Source organism: Epinephelus fuscoguttatus, linkage group LG16 (genome assembly GCF_011397635.1).
Source record: "Epinephelus fuscoguttatus linkage group LG16, E.fuscoguttatus.final_Chr_v1".
In the NCBI taxonomy this organism is placed as follows: Eukaryota; Metazoa; Chordata; class Actinopteri; order Perciformes; family Serranidae; genus Epinephelus; species Epinephelus fuscoguttatus.
Window position 1 is genome coordinate 19,532,837 of NC_064767.1, and position 17,959 is coordinate 19,550,795.

The 17,959-nt window shown below is 38.4% G+C and overlaps 2 protein-coding genes across 2 annotated transcripts; one reads left to right on the top strand and one right to left on the bottom strand.

Moving 5' to 3' along the window:
• Positions 1-647: 647 nt before the first annotated feature.
• eif4ebp2 (eukaryotic translation initiation factor 4E binding protein 2) lies at positions 648-5,758 on the bottom strand. The gene is made up of 3 exons (XM_049599839.1): positions 5,438-5,758; positions 1,626-1,805; positions 648-1,445 (listed from the first exon to the last, which is right to left on the bottom strand). The coding sequence occupies exons 1-3, from the start codon at positions 5,568-5,570 to the stop codon at positions 1,414-1,416; spliced, it is 345 nt and encodes a 114-aa protein (XP_049455796.1). The 5' UTR covers positions 5,571-5,758; the 3' UTR covers positions 648-1,413.
• Positions 5,759-10,792: 5,034 nt separating this feature from the next.
• On the top strand, positions 10,793-17,153 carry ppa1b (inorganic pyrophosphatase 1b). The gene is given in 12 exon segments (XM_049599825.1): positions 10,793-10,879; positions 10,881-10,965; positions 12,832-12,896; positions 13,307-13,360; positions 15,325-15,444; positions 15,569-15,655; positions 15,797-15,923; positions 16,019-16,146; positions 16,257-16,342; positions 16,464-16,539; positions 16,649-16,688; positions 16,790-17,153. Coding segments are annotated over 12 exon segments (987 nt in total). The 3' UTR covers positions 16,822-17,153.
• Positions 17,154-17,959: the final 806 nt, after the last annotated feature.

Here is a 17,959-nt window from a genome sequence, read left to right on the forward strand (position 1 = left end):
GCTCGACAGCACTGATACCCAAACGAATACCCTCAATACTGAGAAAGTGTTTTATAAAATAAAATGCATATAAAACATCTGGGTAGTTTCAAGTTTTTCTAAAAATCTTGCTCATGACCCAAAGATGACCACTGGAATATTTCCGCATTAATTTAATATTCAAAAATTACCCAACAGATGTTGAAGGGTTTTACCTGCTTTTTAAAGATCTATCAAATTACGAAAGCAAAAATCGCGCCGACAAGACAAACCAGTTTGGTCAAAGTGACATCAAATCTTGAGGAAAGTGTGTCGACTTTTCTCAGGAGCAGAGAAATGTGTAGTAAGATTCACAGAAAGGTCACAATAGTGATGATTCCATATTGATATTGATATCAATGTGCTGAACTTTTATTACCTCCGCCAAGGAGGTTATGCTTACGGTTTGTTTGTCTGTTAGCAGGAATACAAAGACTACTGGCCTGTCGGTCATGAAACTTGGTGGAAGTGTGTACCATGGGCAATGGACGAACCCATTACATTTTGGAATGGATCCGAATCACGGAGCAATTTATTTTCTGCTTTCGTTAACATTGCGATAAGCACATTTGCGTTCGGCGGAGGTCTTCTAGTTCTAAAAGAAAGCATGTTCTCCACTGTTGGGATCATTTTATTGTTACGGAACAATTTAATCACGGCCTAAAGTCCATTTTAAAAAAATGTTCTCCCCTGAAAATTGGAAACTCACACAGACTTGTGTTGGTACTGGAAATCAAAGTCTTGGAATGGCATGAAATCTTTACCCAATCGCAAAATAAAAACACTGTGTCCCTTTGCATACCATCACGGGAAACTAAACAGACCAAACAACCGATAACAGATTGTGGAGCTTTTCAAGTAGTTCCAAAAACCAAAATAAAAAAAAGAGAAAAAAATCACTTAAATAACATGCTTACAAGGGTTTTCAAACCAGAGAGTGTGATGAATATCAAAGCGTTTGCCTGATTCTAAGGCCAGTACTAAAGAACGACCACTTCCTCCCCCAATTAACTTGGAATATTGTCAGTTTTACTGTGTGCTCTGTTAAAGATCTGAACTCACAGGAAGCTGTAAGATGAGCACTGCGATCTGCTAATTGGACGATGTGTCTGGGTGGATAATATTCAGGTGTGCTCCCTTGTTTGTGTGGTTTGTACAGCTACTGGTAACCATGGAAATCTTTACAAAATAAACCCAGTTTCCAGAATTGGCCACACTGTACCGGTATGTATGATACACTGAATCCCCATGGTTTACACACATTACATCCAGCAGCGAGACAGAGAGCTAAAGAAGATGGCTGCCATGAGGGCTCACAACATTGGTTTCTACAAGCCAAGCCACTGGCACGGGTGATGCCAGGTCATTTGCTTTTGCTGGTGTCATTCCAGTCTGTTAGATGTCCATCTCAAACTGAGCATCATCACCTAGAACGCAGAGACAGAAAGGTGTTGGGACATGTCTGGAACAGACTGGGTTGTTTAATTATCATGGTGCTCATAAAGTGGAATAATTACACAACAACAACAGAGGGTGTGTTTGTCACATGTTTGAGAAGAGCAGTTCGGGTGACTGGAACAACAACACACTTCCTGTTTCGCTCTTACCGGTTTTGGGCTTGCCATCATGGTTGTTGATGTGGTTGTTGGCTTCGTTCTTCTTGTTCTCTCTCAGGACATTTTGGCTGGTCACTCCAGGGATGACAGGCAGGTGGGCTGGGGGAGTCTGGGCAATGGGAGAGTTACGCTTTTCCAGTAGGAACTTACGGTCATAGATGATCCGGGTTCCTGCAACAGGACAGGCATCAAGTTTTAGTCACTCCTGCTCTATCCAAGGATGCATGTGATGTGGGTGCTATTAAATGTGTTGTGAGTCAAAAGGCTGGCCTTCATCCAGGAGGCCCAAATTGAAGCCACTCAGTCTCAAATCATCTACTTCTCTTACAACAAGCAGTCTTTAGTTAAACACTCATATCCCTGTCAGTTTCATTATGTTCTGAGGCTGGGGGAGGGCTTTGACAATGAAAAACAAAAAAAAAAGAAATGTGAAAGATAAACAACATTGGTTACCAAACTTTTCATCATGCCCGTTAACAAGATACTTTGCAGATTTTCAACCAACTCTGTATGATACCAACGTGGGCAGTATGTGTGAATGAATTATGATTAACTTCTGTTTATCTTGCCAGCGCCCAGATCTCCACATTTCCCTGCTCATTTGCCAGTGAAAATATAGCTGCTGTTTTGTGTCATCTGGCAGATGTTCGCTAGCCCTGGGGCTGTTGCTCGAACGACAGATTGTACATCCTCATTTTTGTACACCTACGGCAACCATTGACATAAAGAGTAGGGATGGATGATATTGAATTTTTTGCAGATATCCGATATGCCGAAATATAGCAATTTATTTAGCCGATAACCGATACTGATATGTCTACTTTTTTCCAAACCTAATTTTAGTGGCTGGAGAACGAGGTAGCAGTGTGGTCAAGGACTCCAGAAAAAACACAGGTGCTCTTGAAGTAAAGGGTCAACACATGGGAAGAAAGTATGAACTTCAGGCACTCGTGTGGAGCAGGATCAAATGCACAAGAATAAAGCTAGCCTGTTAAAAAAACATGGCTTCTTACATTAAAACACCAACCGATTTCAACCCTAAGGGCTTCATCAGGGTGCAAGGACCACCATGGCCATGAAGATGGACGTAGGGATCCACGGTGTTGAATTTTTTTTGCCGATATCTGTTATGCCGATAAATAACAATTTATTTGGCCCATAACTGACACCAATATTGATATATCCACTTTTTTCTCCACCTAATTTTAGCGATCATCAAGTCTCTTCTGTGGTGGACTTAACATTATATTATATATGAATACTCTTATCCTGACAGCCCACCAGCAGATGGTGACATGAAATACAATGCTTTTCAATGTATGTAATATTCATTCATTGTGGAAAATAAGGAAAAGCATGATGGCCGATTCGAATATCTAATTTTAAGGCCAATTGCGGCCGATACGATGACGTGCCGATATTATCAGGCATCCCTAATAAAGAGTATAGAACTGGATCAAGAGAGAGCTGCCCGTCTCTCTCAAACTCAGACCAAACTATGATCAAATATACACCAAGATTCACCATGATACACAGATTTGTTGCCAGCTGGCTGCCTCACTGTTTCTGAACAAGCAAAACCAACTCTTGGTCCAGTGTGGCACAGGGCATTCTGCAAAAGACACTTAACACTGCCCAAACTGCCAAAGTTTTTATACACACAAAATACAAAAGGTTTTCCAACGTCACTGACAGGGAGAGCAAGCTAGACTTTGTCACAGTTTGGAACTGACTGACAAGTTTTTGTTTTCGGTTAAAAAAAAAAAATCAGGCTGCTTTGCACTGTGCATGTTGTTTGCTCTCTGAGTAAATCTTGTTCACCTTGATCTTGACAGGCTTGCTGGCATCAAACATACAGAGGCTTTAGTTCCCACAGTAACTAGATCCATTGATCTTTCTCACAGCAGACACTTGTCATGACAGAGAAGCACAGGGGGAACTAATAATTATGACACTGGCTCAATTCCAGCAGTTATATGGTGCAGTTAATTTTATAAGTAAGTAAGGCGTTGTTCAAGCTGCATTTCTCCATTTTATATAATTCTACACTGAATAACAGAGGTGCAAATAAAGACAGTACAGGCAGGGCGGTTGCACTGGGACACATGGGGGAAGGGGGCCCACAGAGAGAGTGGGCCCTCCGACAATATGTCAGGCAGAAAACAGGCCCTTGTGATTAATTTAGATTGCTACCTTAAAAATATGCCCGTGTTCAAAGAAAAACTCTGTAAGCTCCATTAATCAGTGATAAGTTTGTTTTATCGTTAGATGGTATGATTTGCTTTAATACAGAGAGAAATATATTTTAGTGTAATATTGAATAGGTTGTTAAATATGTGAGATTACTTTGTTCCTGTCTATTTTGACCACTGCAAATCTCTATTTTGGTCCTGTGTGGCTACTGTACAGATGTGACAAATGAAAAGGAAGTGAAGTGAACAAAAACCAAGGCTATTCAAGAGAAGGCTGAGACACGGGATCAAACATGGGGGGATTGCACATGCGCAGTGTAAGTTGAGCTGCAATGCTGGAGGGTGACTGCAGGGGCGCTAGATAAAAAGCGCAGGATCTGCTCAGGCGATCAAGGACTGCGCTTGGTGCGGTCTGCTTGGACTTTTGGACGGCGGCTGCCTGTAGTTGTCGGAATTGCATCTCTGTCATTCTCACCCACAACGCAGGCCACCAGTGACAGTCCAGTAATAAGCTGTGAAAATGACATGCATGCACATCCCCCTTATTCCGCGGTCTCACACCATCTACTGAGCCTTTGAGGAAGTGCAGACCAGATTTTACTGCGCATGTGCATTCCCCCCATGTTTGACCCCGTGTCTCAGCCTTCTCTTGAATAGCCTTGACAAAAACCACCAACAAAAGACTCTGTGCAGTGTCTGTTCACATATAAAGCAAGTCAGTAGCACGGTTCTGGGATATCATATCCCAGTCATACAGTGATATGAATGATATGACTGAATTTTAAACTGACTGTGTTAGCATATTGTGTGCACCTATTTCCCAATAAATTGTCAAACTCTATTTAAAAAAAAAACCTTCAAGGGGAACATATTTGGCACCATTTGCGTGTAGGATTTCTAAGCATGTGATGGTTAAAAGCCCTGATTGGCAGCCAGGGTAAGGGATGATAACATTTAAATGTATAAAGTGGTAAACGGGACAATGTATTGCTATATTATAAGGAGCAAATTACTACAAAACACCAGCAAAGACAACCAAGACAGCATCACGAAAGCTACCTGTCTTATTTTATTACCTGATGTTGTGATAAGAAAGATCCAAAAGAAGATATTGTACATAGATATAAATACAGGTGTACCTGGAGATTTTGGCTTGCCCTTTGGTGTGTCTTGGAACAGTCTGAAAACCACTGGCCTACAGTATCAAAGATTAACTGTATGTTACTTCCTTATCTGAAATGCACTAAATGAATCCCATTATTGCAGTCTGGCTTTACACAGCTGATGCACAGTATTTGATTTAAGCTGTTTTTAATCACAATGGGTGCAAACAACACATCCTCACCATCTTTAACTGTATTATAATAAATGCGATAGATAACAATGTATGCATCAGAATCTCTGCGCTGCAAACCAGCCAATCATAAAGCCGCTAGAGAGCCAAGGGGGCGGGGCTTATCTTTGTTTTTGTTTTGATCAGTATGACAAGGCAGCCTATAGGCCACAGTGACATGTACAGAGAAAGGTTTGGTGAGAGTGCAAACACCACAGAAAGACAATTATGCGCCATTTTGTTAGTAAAAAGGTAAAGTATGCGGGATGTCCCTTTACCTCCGGGAGTGGTCGAGAATAAAGTGCCTCCAGGGGTGGTACAATAGTCATGAGGTAGCTGCGTTGTGTCGTTGATCAACACCGTCCTGGTCGGGATGGCCCAGCTCTCGCTATGCTGACGACTGGACGACATTTTTAGCGCCGATTGGGTGACAAATCCAGCAGCTACAGAAAACTGGGGTGTTAATATCCCGACGGACGGTGGAAACCCGGGCCGTTCCCCACTCTCTTATATCTTCCCTAAAGCTTTCTTGTCTCTCCTTTCGTCCTCCCAGCCGTCAGCACCGTCCCCTCCCTCAGCAAAGGCAGGAAGCACGACAGGCTGCGGGCGGAAGTGAGGTCAGCGGTGCGGAGCAGCAGCAGATGGTGCCAGCCCACAGTTACCAGACTACAAGAAACATTTCTTTTTTAATTTTTATTTTATTTCATTATTTTATTTATATATATAATCTGATTTTAGTTTAGAATTTTATTTTATGATATATTCATGATATTATTTTATCATATTTTTTTTAGAGATTTTCTTTTTTTAATGAAACTATTATATTTATATTTTCATCCTTTGATCATTTTAGCTGGCACAAGTTCTGCCACTGTATACTTGAGCCTAATGAAAATATTTACACATGCAAACATATGACAAGAGACCTCATTTGCTATTTGAAAAATCAAATAAGCATAAATCATTGAAATTTCCACCTATAGTTTATTTATATTATTTTAAGTTCCCATGATAAACAGTGGTGGAGTAACCAAGAAGCCTACTTTACTCACTGTAAGTAGGCCTTCAAATATGAGGCATTAAATTGGACTTTACATCATTTTTAATGCCTCTTTCTACTTCTACTCCACCACATTTCAGAGGGAGAAATTTACTTTTTACGTTACTACCATTATAAGAAATCTTGAGTTACTTAACAAATTAAGATTTTACACCAAACTCAGAAAGAAATTATAAAATATGGAGTTATGTTATAAATTAACATAAGTATTAAGTATAAACAAGTTAGCTGACTCATAGAAAATGAATTGGCAACTGTTTTGGTAATCATGTAAGTATTTTTTTTGTAAATATGTTTATTGATTTTAAACATTAAACAAGTTACACAAATATAAGACACCCATATTTAGAACATATGGCATCATATATATAAAAAAAATTAAAATAATATCACACTCCTTTAAAAAAACAACAACACAAAAAAACAAAAAAACAAACAAACAAATTAACAAAAAAAAAACCCCACATACAGTATAATACAAAATATATCATTAAGCACACATATTGTAGCACAATATCCTCACATTAGTTTAGTTTGCATCCCTTTTCTAAGCCTTACACTTCTAAAGCATCTTCAATGTCACCTCTTTTTATTTTATATTTGGAAAGCTTTGAATAATTTTAAATACAAAGATGACAAACATTTCATGGGTCCAGCCTCCAAATTATGAGGGTTTGCTTCTTTTCTGACAAATTATTAAGCTAAATAAATGAATAAATAGATAAATATGTTTTCAATAATTTTGTTCCATTTAATTAATTTTTTTTGTTTATTTCACTCAAGACCATATCACATGCTGGAGTACAAACATTACATACAGAAGGTAATAACAGAACAATGGCACACGGTGTGGCTACAGTCCAACAAATGTTACTAAAACAAAGGAAGGACATTCTTCAAAAAAAACATCTAGTTTACAAATAACTTTTGGCTTATCTGATTGTAATAACAAAATTAATTAAAACATAGATGAGTATTTTAAATGATACTTTGGCTAATACCTTTCTCTGTAAGTTATTAAGAGTTACATTCTGACACTCAAATAGAATAAGATACTCATCTCCCACATGATTATCATCATTACAGCTGCAGATCCTATGGTTTCTATCCAGCCCTTTGTATCTTCCAGTAACTTTAGTAATTCTGTTGTTTACTCTAAAATTACAAATAGCCTGTCTGTACTTTTGGTTTTCATGCAACAGATACTTCTCCAGTTTAAACTCTTGTTTAATGTCAACATATATATCACATGTTGTCGTGCCTCTGAGCTCACTTTGCCACTTTTGCATGAACTGATCCTTTAGCCTCTGTTCAACAGCTAGTTTCAACCAGCTGATGTTGTTACTCTTTAGCCAGAAGTGAGACAAGCCACATTCATCCAGTATCTGCTTGATCTGCAAGACCCATGGTGACACATATACACCCGTATTATGCAGGCTAAGCAAATAGTTGTACATTATTCAGCTGAGTTTAGTTTTTTTACTCTCTATCAGCCTCCTCCAGTAGCTTATAATTCTCTTTTAACTGCAATAGAGTGGATATTTACCTAACTCCCCGTAGACCATATTACTGCAGGTTGTCATTTTAACTTTTAGGGTATATTTTAGGAATTTAAGATGTAGTATTTCTTTCCAACCCCTGCATTTTACATGCATACAACATAACAGGTGTAACCAGCTTGTCAAAAAGATCAAGTGTGACATCTACAGGTAAATCAAACTTTCTACATATACTGTTGGCTGGACAAAACAAGCACTGTGAAGGTGTTACTTTAGGCTCTGGGTAATTGTGGTGAAATTTCTCACTATTTTCAGAATCTTTACAAACCAAACAATCAGTTGATTCATGGAGAAAATAATCAGCTGATCGGTCCATAATGAAACTAAACATCAGTGACAGTCTGATACAAAAAAGTAAAAAGGAACTCCATAACCTAATGCATGAGGAATATTAGTCTAATGATACAATATATAATAGTATAACACATGGGGCTTTTCTGTAAGAAGTATTTTTTACTTCAAATACTATGAGTACATATCCCTGATTTCTGGATTTGTCACAGACTTGGACTAGATCAAGACTGTTTTAGACACATTTCTCTGAACCCTTCCTTGGTACATTTGCAGATAATCGTGTCATTTATGTATAAAGGTTTGGAAAACGAGGATCGTTCTGCCTCTTGTTTGTCATTCATTACTGATGTTCCTGACAAGAATAGCAACAGATTCTATTTCTATGATTCCTGGCATGCACTGAGACTTTTCTGCACCCTATAATTATAAGTGTCTTTGATCTGATGCAGATGCACATGCCATGACTTAGTCATGTGAGATCATAGGCGCAGCAGCTGCTTATAATGATGTAACTAATAGTTAAAATAAAACAGGTAGTATTTGAATTTATTTAAAGAATAGTCTCTTGAGGTGTTACATCTCATTTTCAAGGGGGTGCTCTAGACACAAATACAAAACAAAAACATACAGACAAAACTACATTGCATAACACACAATCACTACAAATATTGTTTTGCGATGTGAATATAAAGAAGTCTGCTGCTTCAGAGCACAAAGAGGCAACAGAACTCAAGAAAAGTGGAAGATTATTCCAGTCAGATGGAGCTTTGTAGTGAAATGACCTTTGTCCAACTTCCTTGAAAATTCTGGGGACAAAGAAAAAGAGATACTGCAGGTGTCTGTGGATATGAGGAATTACATAGAGTCAAAAACTGTTTCAGATACAAGGGGCAGGAAATGAACACATTTGAAAATGAATTGAACCCAGTGAAATTGCCTTCTAGATTTAGGCTCAGTAATTCATACATGAGGCAGTGAGCTCTATATGGACACCTCAAAAACAGACCTACATAGAGAATACTACATTAAGGGTCTAAGATGAGTGTCAGATGTGTTTTGATAGACAATATCAGCATAATCAATAATAGGTAATAACCACTGTGAAATTATTCTTTTTCTGATCTGAAATGTAAAACAATTAATCATCAGTTATTAATCAGTATCAGAGCATATATGTTGTAATAACGTAAAGCTTTAGTGTTGAAATATACAACACAGCCCAGTCTATAAAGATCACTGCTTGAGATTCCTTCATATTATTGCACTGGTTGGATTTTGGGAATGCGTTTTTAGGTATTTGTGGTTTTATACAACATTTTATTTAAAGACAGGACTGTGTGATGTTGTAATGAGGGAAAGAAATTGACAACCAGGGAGAGGCACCAACTGATCCTTTCACTCATCAAATGTCAAAATATATGTCCTCTGAGACCCAAACTTTTGTTTGGTAAGCATTTTCAATTTCTCCTAGCTATTTAGCATCAGTAGGACTGGAGAGGTTTAAAGAACTAAACATTATCAACGATAATAAAGTCCCAATTTCCTTAAATGAGCCAATGATAAATTCCCGGTGTCTTCAAATAAGTACTTTCTAATGAAGTTTCTTAGCTTGCTACTGTTGCTAGAATTGGTCAAATTTATATGGTATATCAAACTACAAACATTATTAATTATAAATAAATAAGTTTCAGCTATTAAATCTGATCAGGTTTTGTGCCTTGTCTTATTTTGTGTCAGGATCAGCTGCAGACCGACTTTGCAGAGATGGCTGCCATCTTGTTTTTACATAGATTTGTGTATGGTGGTCTTATTAATACTAGATGGCACAAAGAAGTGTCCACGAACGAGGACAACAAGTCTAAGTTAAGCAGAGTGAAGTGCAAGGTCCAGTAAACCCAAGTCTCAGGAGGATATTTAACACTTTGTATCTGTTAGCTTTTGGTACCCCAAAGTAACAACATTTAGTAAATACTTCCCTGTACTACATGACAAACAAAAAGGCCCAGAAAGTATTTTCTTTAATAGACTTACTTACCCTTCTAGAATGAGACCCTCACATTGTTATTTATTTATTTTTGTTTTGTTTTATTGTATGGATTTTTCTTTATAGAAGCTGATTCACCATCTTCAGTTGTAATATCACTAGCCTTAAATGTTTGTAAGGTGATGATACTTGAATTAAAAAAACAAAAAACAAAAAAAAATAACCATTTAGTTAATACTTTGATTAAGACAAAGTCAGATGACATCATAAGATAAGATAAGATAAGATAAGATAAGATAAGATAAAATAAGACAAAATTTTATTTATCCCAAGCTGGGGAAATTCACATGTTACAGCAGCTCAAATAGCACAGATAGGAAAGCAAGTTAAATGGCGATAAAATACGTATAGAATAAAGATAAAATACAAAACCATATATTTTAGAATTAGAAAAATATAAAGTACTAAATTTAGACACAACTATAAACTCAGCACTATAGGCCTACACCTTTCACTTATGCACATACGAAAAAAAGAATATGTATATATGAATGTGTGCATATAATCATGTGTCATAGTAGTACTCTGGTGTTGCTGTTCATCCCTAGGCTTCGTCTCCAGTTCTATTTTTATGAAAATGCAAATTTCCTCTCATTTTTTTGCATATTTTCTGTAGTTTCATCAGCCAGCTTCCATATTTCCTATAACCTATAAAGGCACCATAGGCGAAGTGCGCATGCGCTGTGCCCTCTCTGTCTACACCACCACCGACCACCTAGGGCAGACGTTTCCTTCCGCCGCCATCCTCCATCCCAGCGCCAGCCAGCAACACAAACCTGCACTCAAACATGAACTTCACAGTGGAAGAGAGGGGAAACCCGAACTCCCTGAGCTACCGCATCTTCTTCAGTAAGTAGAGACTGAGTAGAAATAATAGAGTTTGGTCATTGTTAGCTAGTTTGAGGTCTTTTCACAAGCTCCACAGGCTTGCCGCAACCTCCCACGTGTCACTTATTCATTTATTGTCGCTGGCTTGTGTCATGCTATCTACAGTGTTGACATTATATTCTCGTTATACTGGATGTTAAAAGCAAATCCCCGCGTGTTTAAAAAGCCCCAATCGCTCGGTTTGAGCCACGTAAAGTTGCGCAGACCAGTTGTGCCGGTTTTACGTGTTAACGTGGAGTGAGATGGTGTGGTTTCTGATATAACGTCGACTGTACACCGGTATTATTGCCCTAACTTTGCAGAAGGAAGTTGGTGATTTTCGGGAAAGCAATGTGCTTGAACACGTCATCAAATATAAAATCATAAAAGGTTGTGTTTGTGGGACAACGCCCTCTGTAACTATAACGGTAATGCGTTAATGAACCTGCTGATGAAACCACACTTGAAAAGCCCACTGCAGCTGCACACAGATTTTTGATAATCCTCTTTTACCAATTTTATTTATAATGTCTTGCTGCTCTCTCAGCTTGCAGTCATAATTTTTAAAGACAAACCCAAGTTAAGTTTCAGATCTGTCTATATCAGGAGTGTCAAACTCATTTTAGTTCAGTGGCCACACACAGTCCAGTTTGATCTCAAGTGGGCTGGAACACTGAAACCACTGCATAATAACCTGTAAATATGAACCCCTTCAAAATTTACTGTCATTCTGAAAACATTTATCTATTTACTAAACAAAGAAGAAAGTGAAAGCTGTTGAAAAAGCAGGTTCAAGTCATCCTCTGCCTCACAAACCATTTACAATCTGAAGTTTTGTCAGTGCCTCAGCAGCAGGATTCCACTAACACTGTTTTAAGACAGAAGTCTGATACGGATTAATGTTTAATATCTTTAAATATGACCATAGAAAGTAGTCATTGTAAACTGTTGATGTTATCCTGACGTGACTTTAGACAAAGGGCCCACGTGACTTACGTCTACAGTTAAGTTAAGGTGGAGTTCTGGCTAAATTGTGAGATTCAATTGTTCTTTGAGTGAGGTGTCTGAATAACAGGAAATAACACTTAAAATACCTGCAGTGTCTACACTATAAATTGTCATGGTGCACCAAGTCTTTGGCTTTTTTTCTTGTGCTCAAATGGCCCTCAAATGTGCAACACACCACGTCTGAGCTTCTCTTATTTTGAGTCGTGTTTATGCTACAACGTATTTGGGCGTTGTCAGCAGGATTGACGGCAGGACTGTATTCTGGTCAGGCCTCTAAGGCAGTATCTACTGTTCAAATTGCTCCTGAAACCTCTCAGCCGTCACATGTGCATCAATATCAGGTGTGCAAAGTCATCCAGAGGGCCAGATTGGACCCTTTGGCAAGCCGGTTTGGGCCCCCGGACTGTATGTTGGACACCCCTGGTCTAAATGCAAGACTTAAGGTCTCATGATCATTGCGGCATGGTCATGAGTGCTCAGCCAGGATTGGTTAAGTAACATTAACTGTTAGCATTGCCCAACAAGATGCAAGTTAATGTTAGTTTCAGACAGCCAAACTGGCACTGCCTGTTCTGTTAGCTGCACTATCCTAGATTTGTTATCCATTAATGGGCAGAGGCCATGCAGCTGCAATCTCTTCACCAAGCAAATCACTGACACGGCTTTACCCTGAAGTGAAAGTGAGCAGTCATGGAAACCTATGTACTCTCTTGGTAATACACTCGACTCCATGACGTGATTCAGCCAGCGAGGGACTCTCAGTTGTTGATGTGAGACACATCAGAGCAGCTTGTGTGTGTCTCCCATGTTCACACAGTGTTTAATGTGACTGTTTTGCAGAAAATGATGAGGGGAAGTACATCTCACCATTCCATGACATACCAATGTATGCTGATGAGAGTCAGGTAAGACAGGCTCTGTCACCTTTACCCCAGTAAATACACATGTAATTTGTGTACCTTTTTAAATGTCACCTGCAGCATTTCCATGAATGCGTAGTTGAGTTAACTACAATGTGTCCATTACAGACACTGGACTGGTTTGAATAATGCTCTCCAGAATAGCAAGGTCATAGTCTATCTGCGAAGGCAACGGCCTTTACTCTTGATTCTCCCAGTGCTGTGTCAATATCTCCTGTGATTGCAGTAGATTATTTATCTTATCTTTCTGAAACAATTCATCCTATTGGTGGAAACGTTTTGACCAAAGCAGTGTAAGTTAAAGCCAGAGTGTAGCACATTATTCAGTATATTCATTGTGGGTTTTCAAATTGTGTCATCTTCATTATTATTGATTGGATTCATGTCTCCTACAGAACATCTTCCACATGGTTGTTGAAGTACCAAGATGGACAAATGCAAAGATGGAGGTAGGAGTCTCAGATGTTCCTCCACCATCAACTTTTGGATCACATTTTAGCTGCCTGGGCCTCAGTTTGACCGCAGTGTATTTAACAGGCTAGCGCAGTGCCTGTTTGGAACGGGCTGATTGTTCAGCCTGAAGTATTGCTGCACTCAGCTTTGTCAAGAGTCACTCACACAGACAACTGCACACTCAACACTGTGCTTCATTAGTTCCTGAGAAATACACCTGGGCCCCAAACAGCTCTAGATTTATTATGATGTTTAGATATGAAACATCTTGTATTATGTTGTCGCTATTCTAACTCATCATACTGAAAATAATGCACAAATGGCCCCCAAAGCATCTAAAAACATGTTACTGGTTATATTTTGGATTCAGATTTTAATCACAAAATATAACTATTGAGATATGATTTGTTGTTATTCATTAAACCATCCAGCATTATAAGAAGAACTGAAAGCTCCACTTTGACCTGCTGTTAAGTAAATTTAAGTATATTGTGTTATGATAATAATCATAATAAACTTTATTTATATGGCACGTTTCATACAGAAAATGAAGCACAAAGTGCTTTACAATAAAGGCAGTATAAGAGTGCTTGACAGGAAAATAGGCATAAAACAGACAGGGCAATTCAATATAAAAGGACATTTAAAACAGTTTAAAACATGGATTAACTGATTCATATAATCATAGAGTTGTAAAACTATCAATCATAAAAATCAAGCAAGATTTTAAAAGAGTTGCATCAGCGTTAAGCTTAAATAGAAAGTGAAAGCGCAAAAAGAAAGTGTTGATAATGCCTCTCTTTCACTTGTCACTTTAGGTACAATTTTGAATGCAAGACTTTTCCTCTGCTTTATTAATAGTTTAACTATCAGCCGTTTCTTTCTTTCTTTTTTTTTTAAAGATATGTTTTTGGGCATTTTGCCTTTAATGGATAGGACAGCCAAGTGTGAAAGGGGGAGAGAGGGAGGGGATGACATACAGCAAAGGGCCACAGGCTGGACTCGAACCTGGGCCGCTGCTGCAACAGCCTTGTACATGGGGCGCCTGCTCTATCCACTAAGCCACCAACGCCTTCAAGTTTGGAGTGTTTCCTTTACCACTGCCATTACCAAAATTCCCAGTTAGAGAATGGGTGAAAAGTCAAGCAAGACAACATTTGCCTGGGAACCCCGAATTACCAAATCCACCCCTGAAAAGCAGCTACTCACAGTCAGAAATATGAGTGAAATACACTTCATAGATGTATTAATTTCCAAATAGGGATATTAGCTTGCTTTGGCATAACCACAGCAGTTAAAAAGTAAAGCACAGATTTAATTAGTGGACAAGTTATTAGTGTTATGATTTACTATGGCAAATAAAAACACACCAAAGTCTCTGCTATTCTCAGTCAGAAATGCATCCTTTACTCTCCGCAGAGCACTGAAGCCCCGCCCCCAATGCTGCACAGATCACTGTTCACTTATTTACTCGAAGTTTATTATTATTGAATGTGTCGCATGTCCAAAGCGTATGAACTTTCACACTGCATGTGCTTGGATCCCGAACAGTACCCTGCCAAGTGTGAAGTAGATCGGATGAACGGTTCTTAAAATATGCAAAGGACTCTCACACACGCACACACAGACAAGAGTTTCCTTGCCTAATAGTTAGATTGTTTAATGTTTCCATTAACCCATGGCTTATATAGTGTCTTCAGCTAATAAAAAAAGCATGTTAGCCTTCACCTGAAAGTCAAACAAGATAAAACATTTACATTTACCATTTCTAGGCTCGTCTCAATTTAAATAAAGTAAATATTTAATGTGAATTTAGTCGTGCAAATTATTCAAATATTTAGTTTTTCAGTTGCAGTGAGACATCACATGTGCACTTTAGCATGAATTGAATGTACTTTTTTTTTGTCGTTTTAGCATTCATCATTTATTTAAAAGTAACAGCAATCCAATTTATTTTCAGATCGCTACAAAAGACCTCTTGAACCCGATAAAGCAAGATGTGAAGAAGGACAAGCTGCGATATGTGGCCAACGTTTTCCCACATAAGGGCTACATATGGAACTATGGAGCCATTCCTCAAGTGAGTCCTTTGTTTTTCTGATCCCTACAATGTGCAATGGTGTAAGATCACTCCTGCAGTGTTAAAAATGTATAACTGCTCAGTACTTGATTCAGCTGGCATGCTTTGCTCTGTGTTGTTTCAGACATGGGAAGATCCTGCACACAAAGATGGAGACACTGGCTGCTGCGGCGACAACGACCCCATCGATGTCTGCGAGATCGGCACTAAGGTAAAACAGCCTTTTATGAATGTGTGTCGTCTTTCATTAGGTTATTAAGTCACTGTGATTATGGATTTCATCATTGTGTACACTTTAAAAGGATAATACTGCTGATGACAACAGAAAATGAACTGCAAGCATCCTCATTAGGTGTGTTCCCGTGGCGACGTAATCAAAGTGAAGGTGCTCGGGGTCCTGGCCATGATCGATGAGGGTGAGACTGATTGGAAAGTGATTGCAATCAATGTAGAGGACCCTGAAGCCAAAGACTTTAACAGTAAGCACCTCATTTTTTGCCTCTATCTGATTTTTTTCTGAGCAGCCCTGCATCAGTCAGACTGAACTTGTTTTGTTGTCCCTGTCTCTCTTTAGACATCAGTGATGTCCAGCGCCTGAAACCTGGTTACCTGGAGTCCACGGTTGACTGGTTCAGGAGGTACAAAGTGCCAGATGGGAAACCGGAGAACAAGTTTGCTTTTAACGACGAGTTCAAAGACAAGGTCTCTACGATAACACATTATTTAGCCATACTTTTTTACAGGGACAAATGGTTTGAGATTAATCTTTAATTTAGCAGTTAACTTGAACACTTAGTTTTTTTGTGTTTCAGGACTTTGCCATTGAAGTCATCAAGAGCACTCACAACTTCTGGAAAGCCCTCATTTCCCAAAAGGCCAATGCTGGTGAACTGAACTGGTAAATGCTGTTCTAACTGCTTTGACCACAGCTTAGAAAATATAGCTGCATTTTAAACACATGTAAACGTATTAATTTATGGCTTGAACACCATAAATGACTGTCTTATCACACCATGCAGCAAAAACACGTGCGTCTCAGCCAGCGACAGCCCTTTCTGCTGCTCAGCGGACGAGGCTAAAGCTTGTGTCTGTGAAGTAAGTATGAGTTTGTGCATCTCTTCTTGCAACTTAACGTCTGAAGTTTCAACACCAGGCCTCAGTCCTCCTCAATTATTTCATAACTGATGTTTCCCTTTATTTTTAGACATGTCCTTGTGGCAAAGAAGAAGCTATCCCCTCATCAGGTAGCATTTCATAACTATTCTTGTAAATAATGTCCAGATTATTGGATTTCTGCTGAACCTGATTGATCTGATGTGATTGAATGTGATGTTTCCATTTGCAGTAGATAAATGGTTCTACTATGAGAGGAAGTAAACCCTGGAGCTGTTTGGATCGGAGCAGAATAAAAGGCTCATCTCACATAGGAATACTTGAAGATGGTCTTACCATAGGAACCAATGGGATGACAGGATGGGATGTGGATGGTTGGGTCGGGGCTGGCTGTTTTCATGTAGATGGAGAGATAGCGGTTAGATACTGTAGAGAAAAAGTAAAAGTACTCATGTCTTGACCAATGAATTTTCACTTATTTAACAAAGATCTCTTGGAGATGTGCTGTCATAAACAAAGTACAGGTGCCTGTAGATACATGTGCCACATGTGAGACTCTGAACTGCTTTAATAAAGCGTCTCTGGTTAAATTATCATCGAAGCGTGACTTTCTTTTTTGTTTTGCACAGCACTTGTGTGTTACATAATGTATTCTAATTAGGAAATTAAGAACTTTAGTTTCTCTGTTGCTGCCATGACCACAAGTCTAATGAGCAGAGCTGTTAATGAGAGAGTTCTGAGATGTAAAGTTAATATTTGCTTTATATTTATCTGAACGTCCCTGGACTGAACTTCTTTGTGTGATAATAGTGCCACCTAGTGTTCAGTACCCTAGACTACTTTTCTGTTTTGAAATGTACCATGTTTACATCTTTTGATATTTTTATTCAACCATTCAAACAGGTAATGTACAAACATAACAAGGCAAATTTCAAATACTTATCTTTCAGATACAAAAGACAACAAAGAAAACAAAAAAGGCAGAAAGTAGATTAAATTAAGCAAAATAAACTTTAAATTAACCATAACTTAATCATAGCATAATTAGAATAATGTAAACAAACATTAAAAGATATAGGATGTTCTTTTGCATATTAGGAGTTTATTGAAGGGACTTGGTGTAAAGTTGAATTTCCTTATAGTAGCCAGTAAAGATGGGTGGGGTTTTAATAAATTTAGCTTTGTAAGTAAAGCTTTTGGCTAAAATAAATAAAGCACTGAACATGTTCACATCTATATTTGCTGTTTCAGGTCATGTCTTTTTGGTTAAATGTTTCTGATAAATGTAACCAGCTTATACACCTTTTATTTTCTTATTACAAAAAGGGTTAAACAGTAAAAATAGGAGGTACAATCAAATTTATACAGACCAATAAAGCACAACAAATAGCACAATGTTAAA

What these genes read in the sequence shown, in the direction of transcription:
- eif4ebp2 (XM_049599839.1), bottom strand. Translation starts at nt 5,570, where the DNA reads ATGTCGTCCAGTCGTCAGCATAGCGAGAGCTGGGCCATCCCGACCAGG. An exon ending in ATTCTCGACCACTCCCGGAG is followed by an intron (nt 1,806 to 5,437) that starts GTAAAGGGACAT and finishes GTCCTGTTGCAG; the next exon opens with GAACCCGGATCATCTATGAC. An exon ending in TGATGGCAAGCCCAAAACCG is followed by an intron (nt 1,446 to 1,625) that starts GTAAGAGCGAAA and finishes TCTGCGTTCTAG; the next exon opens with GTGATGATGCTCAGTTTGAG.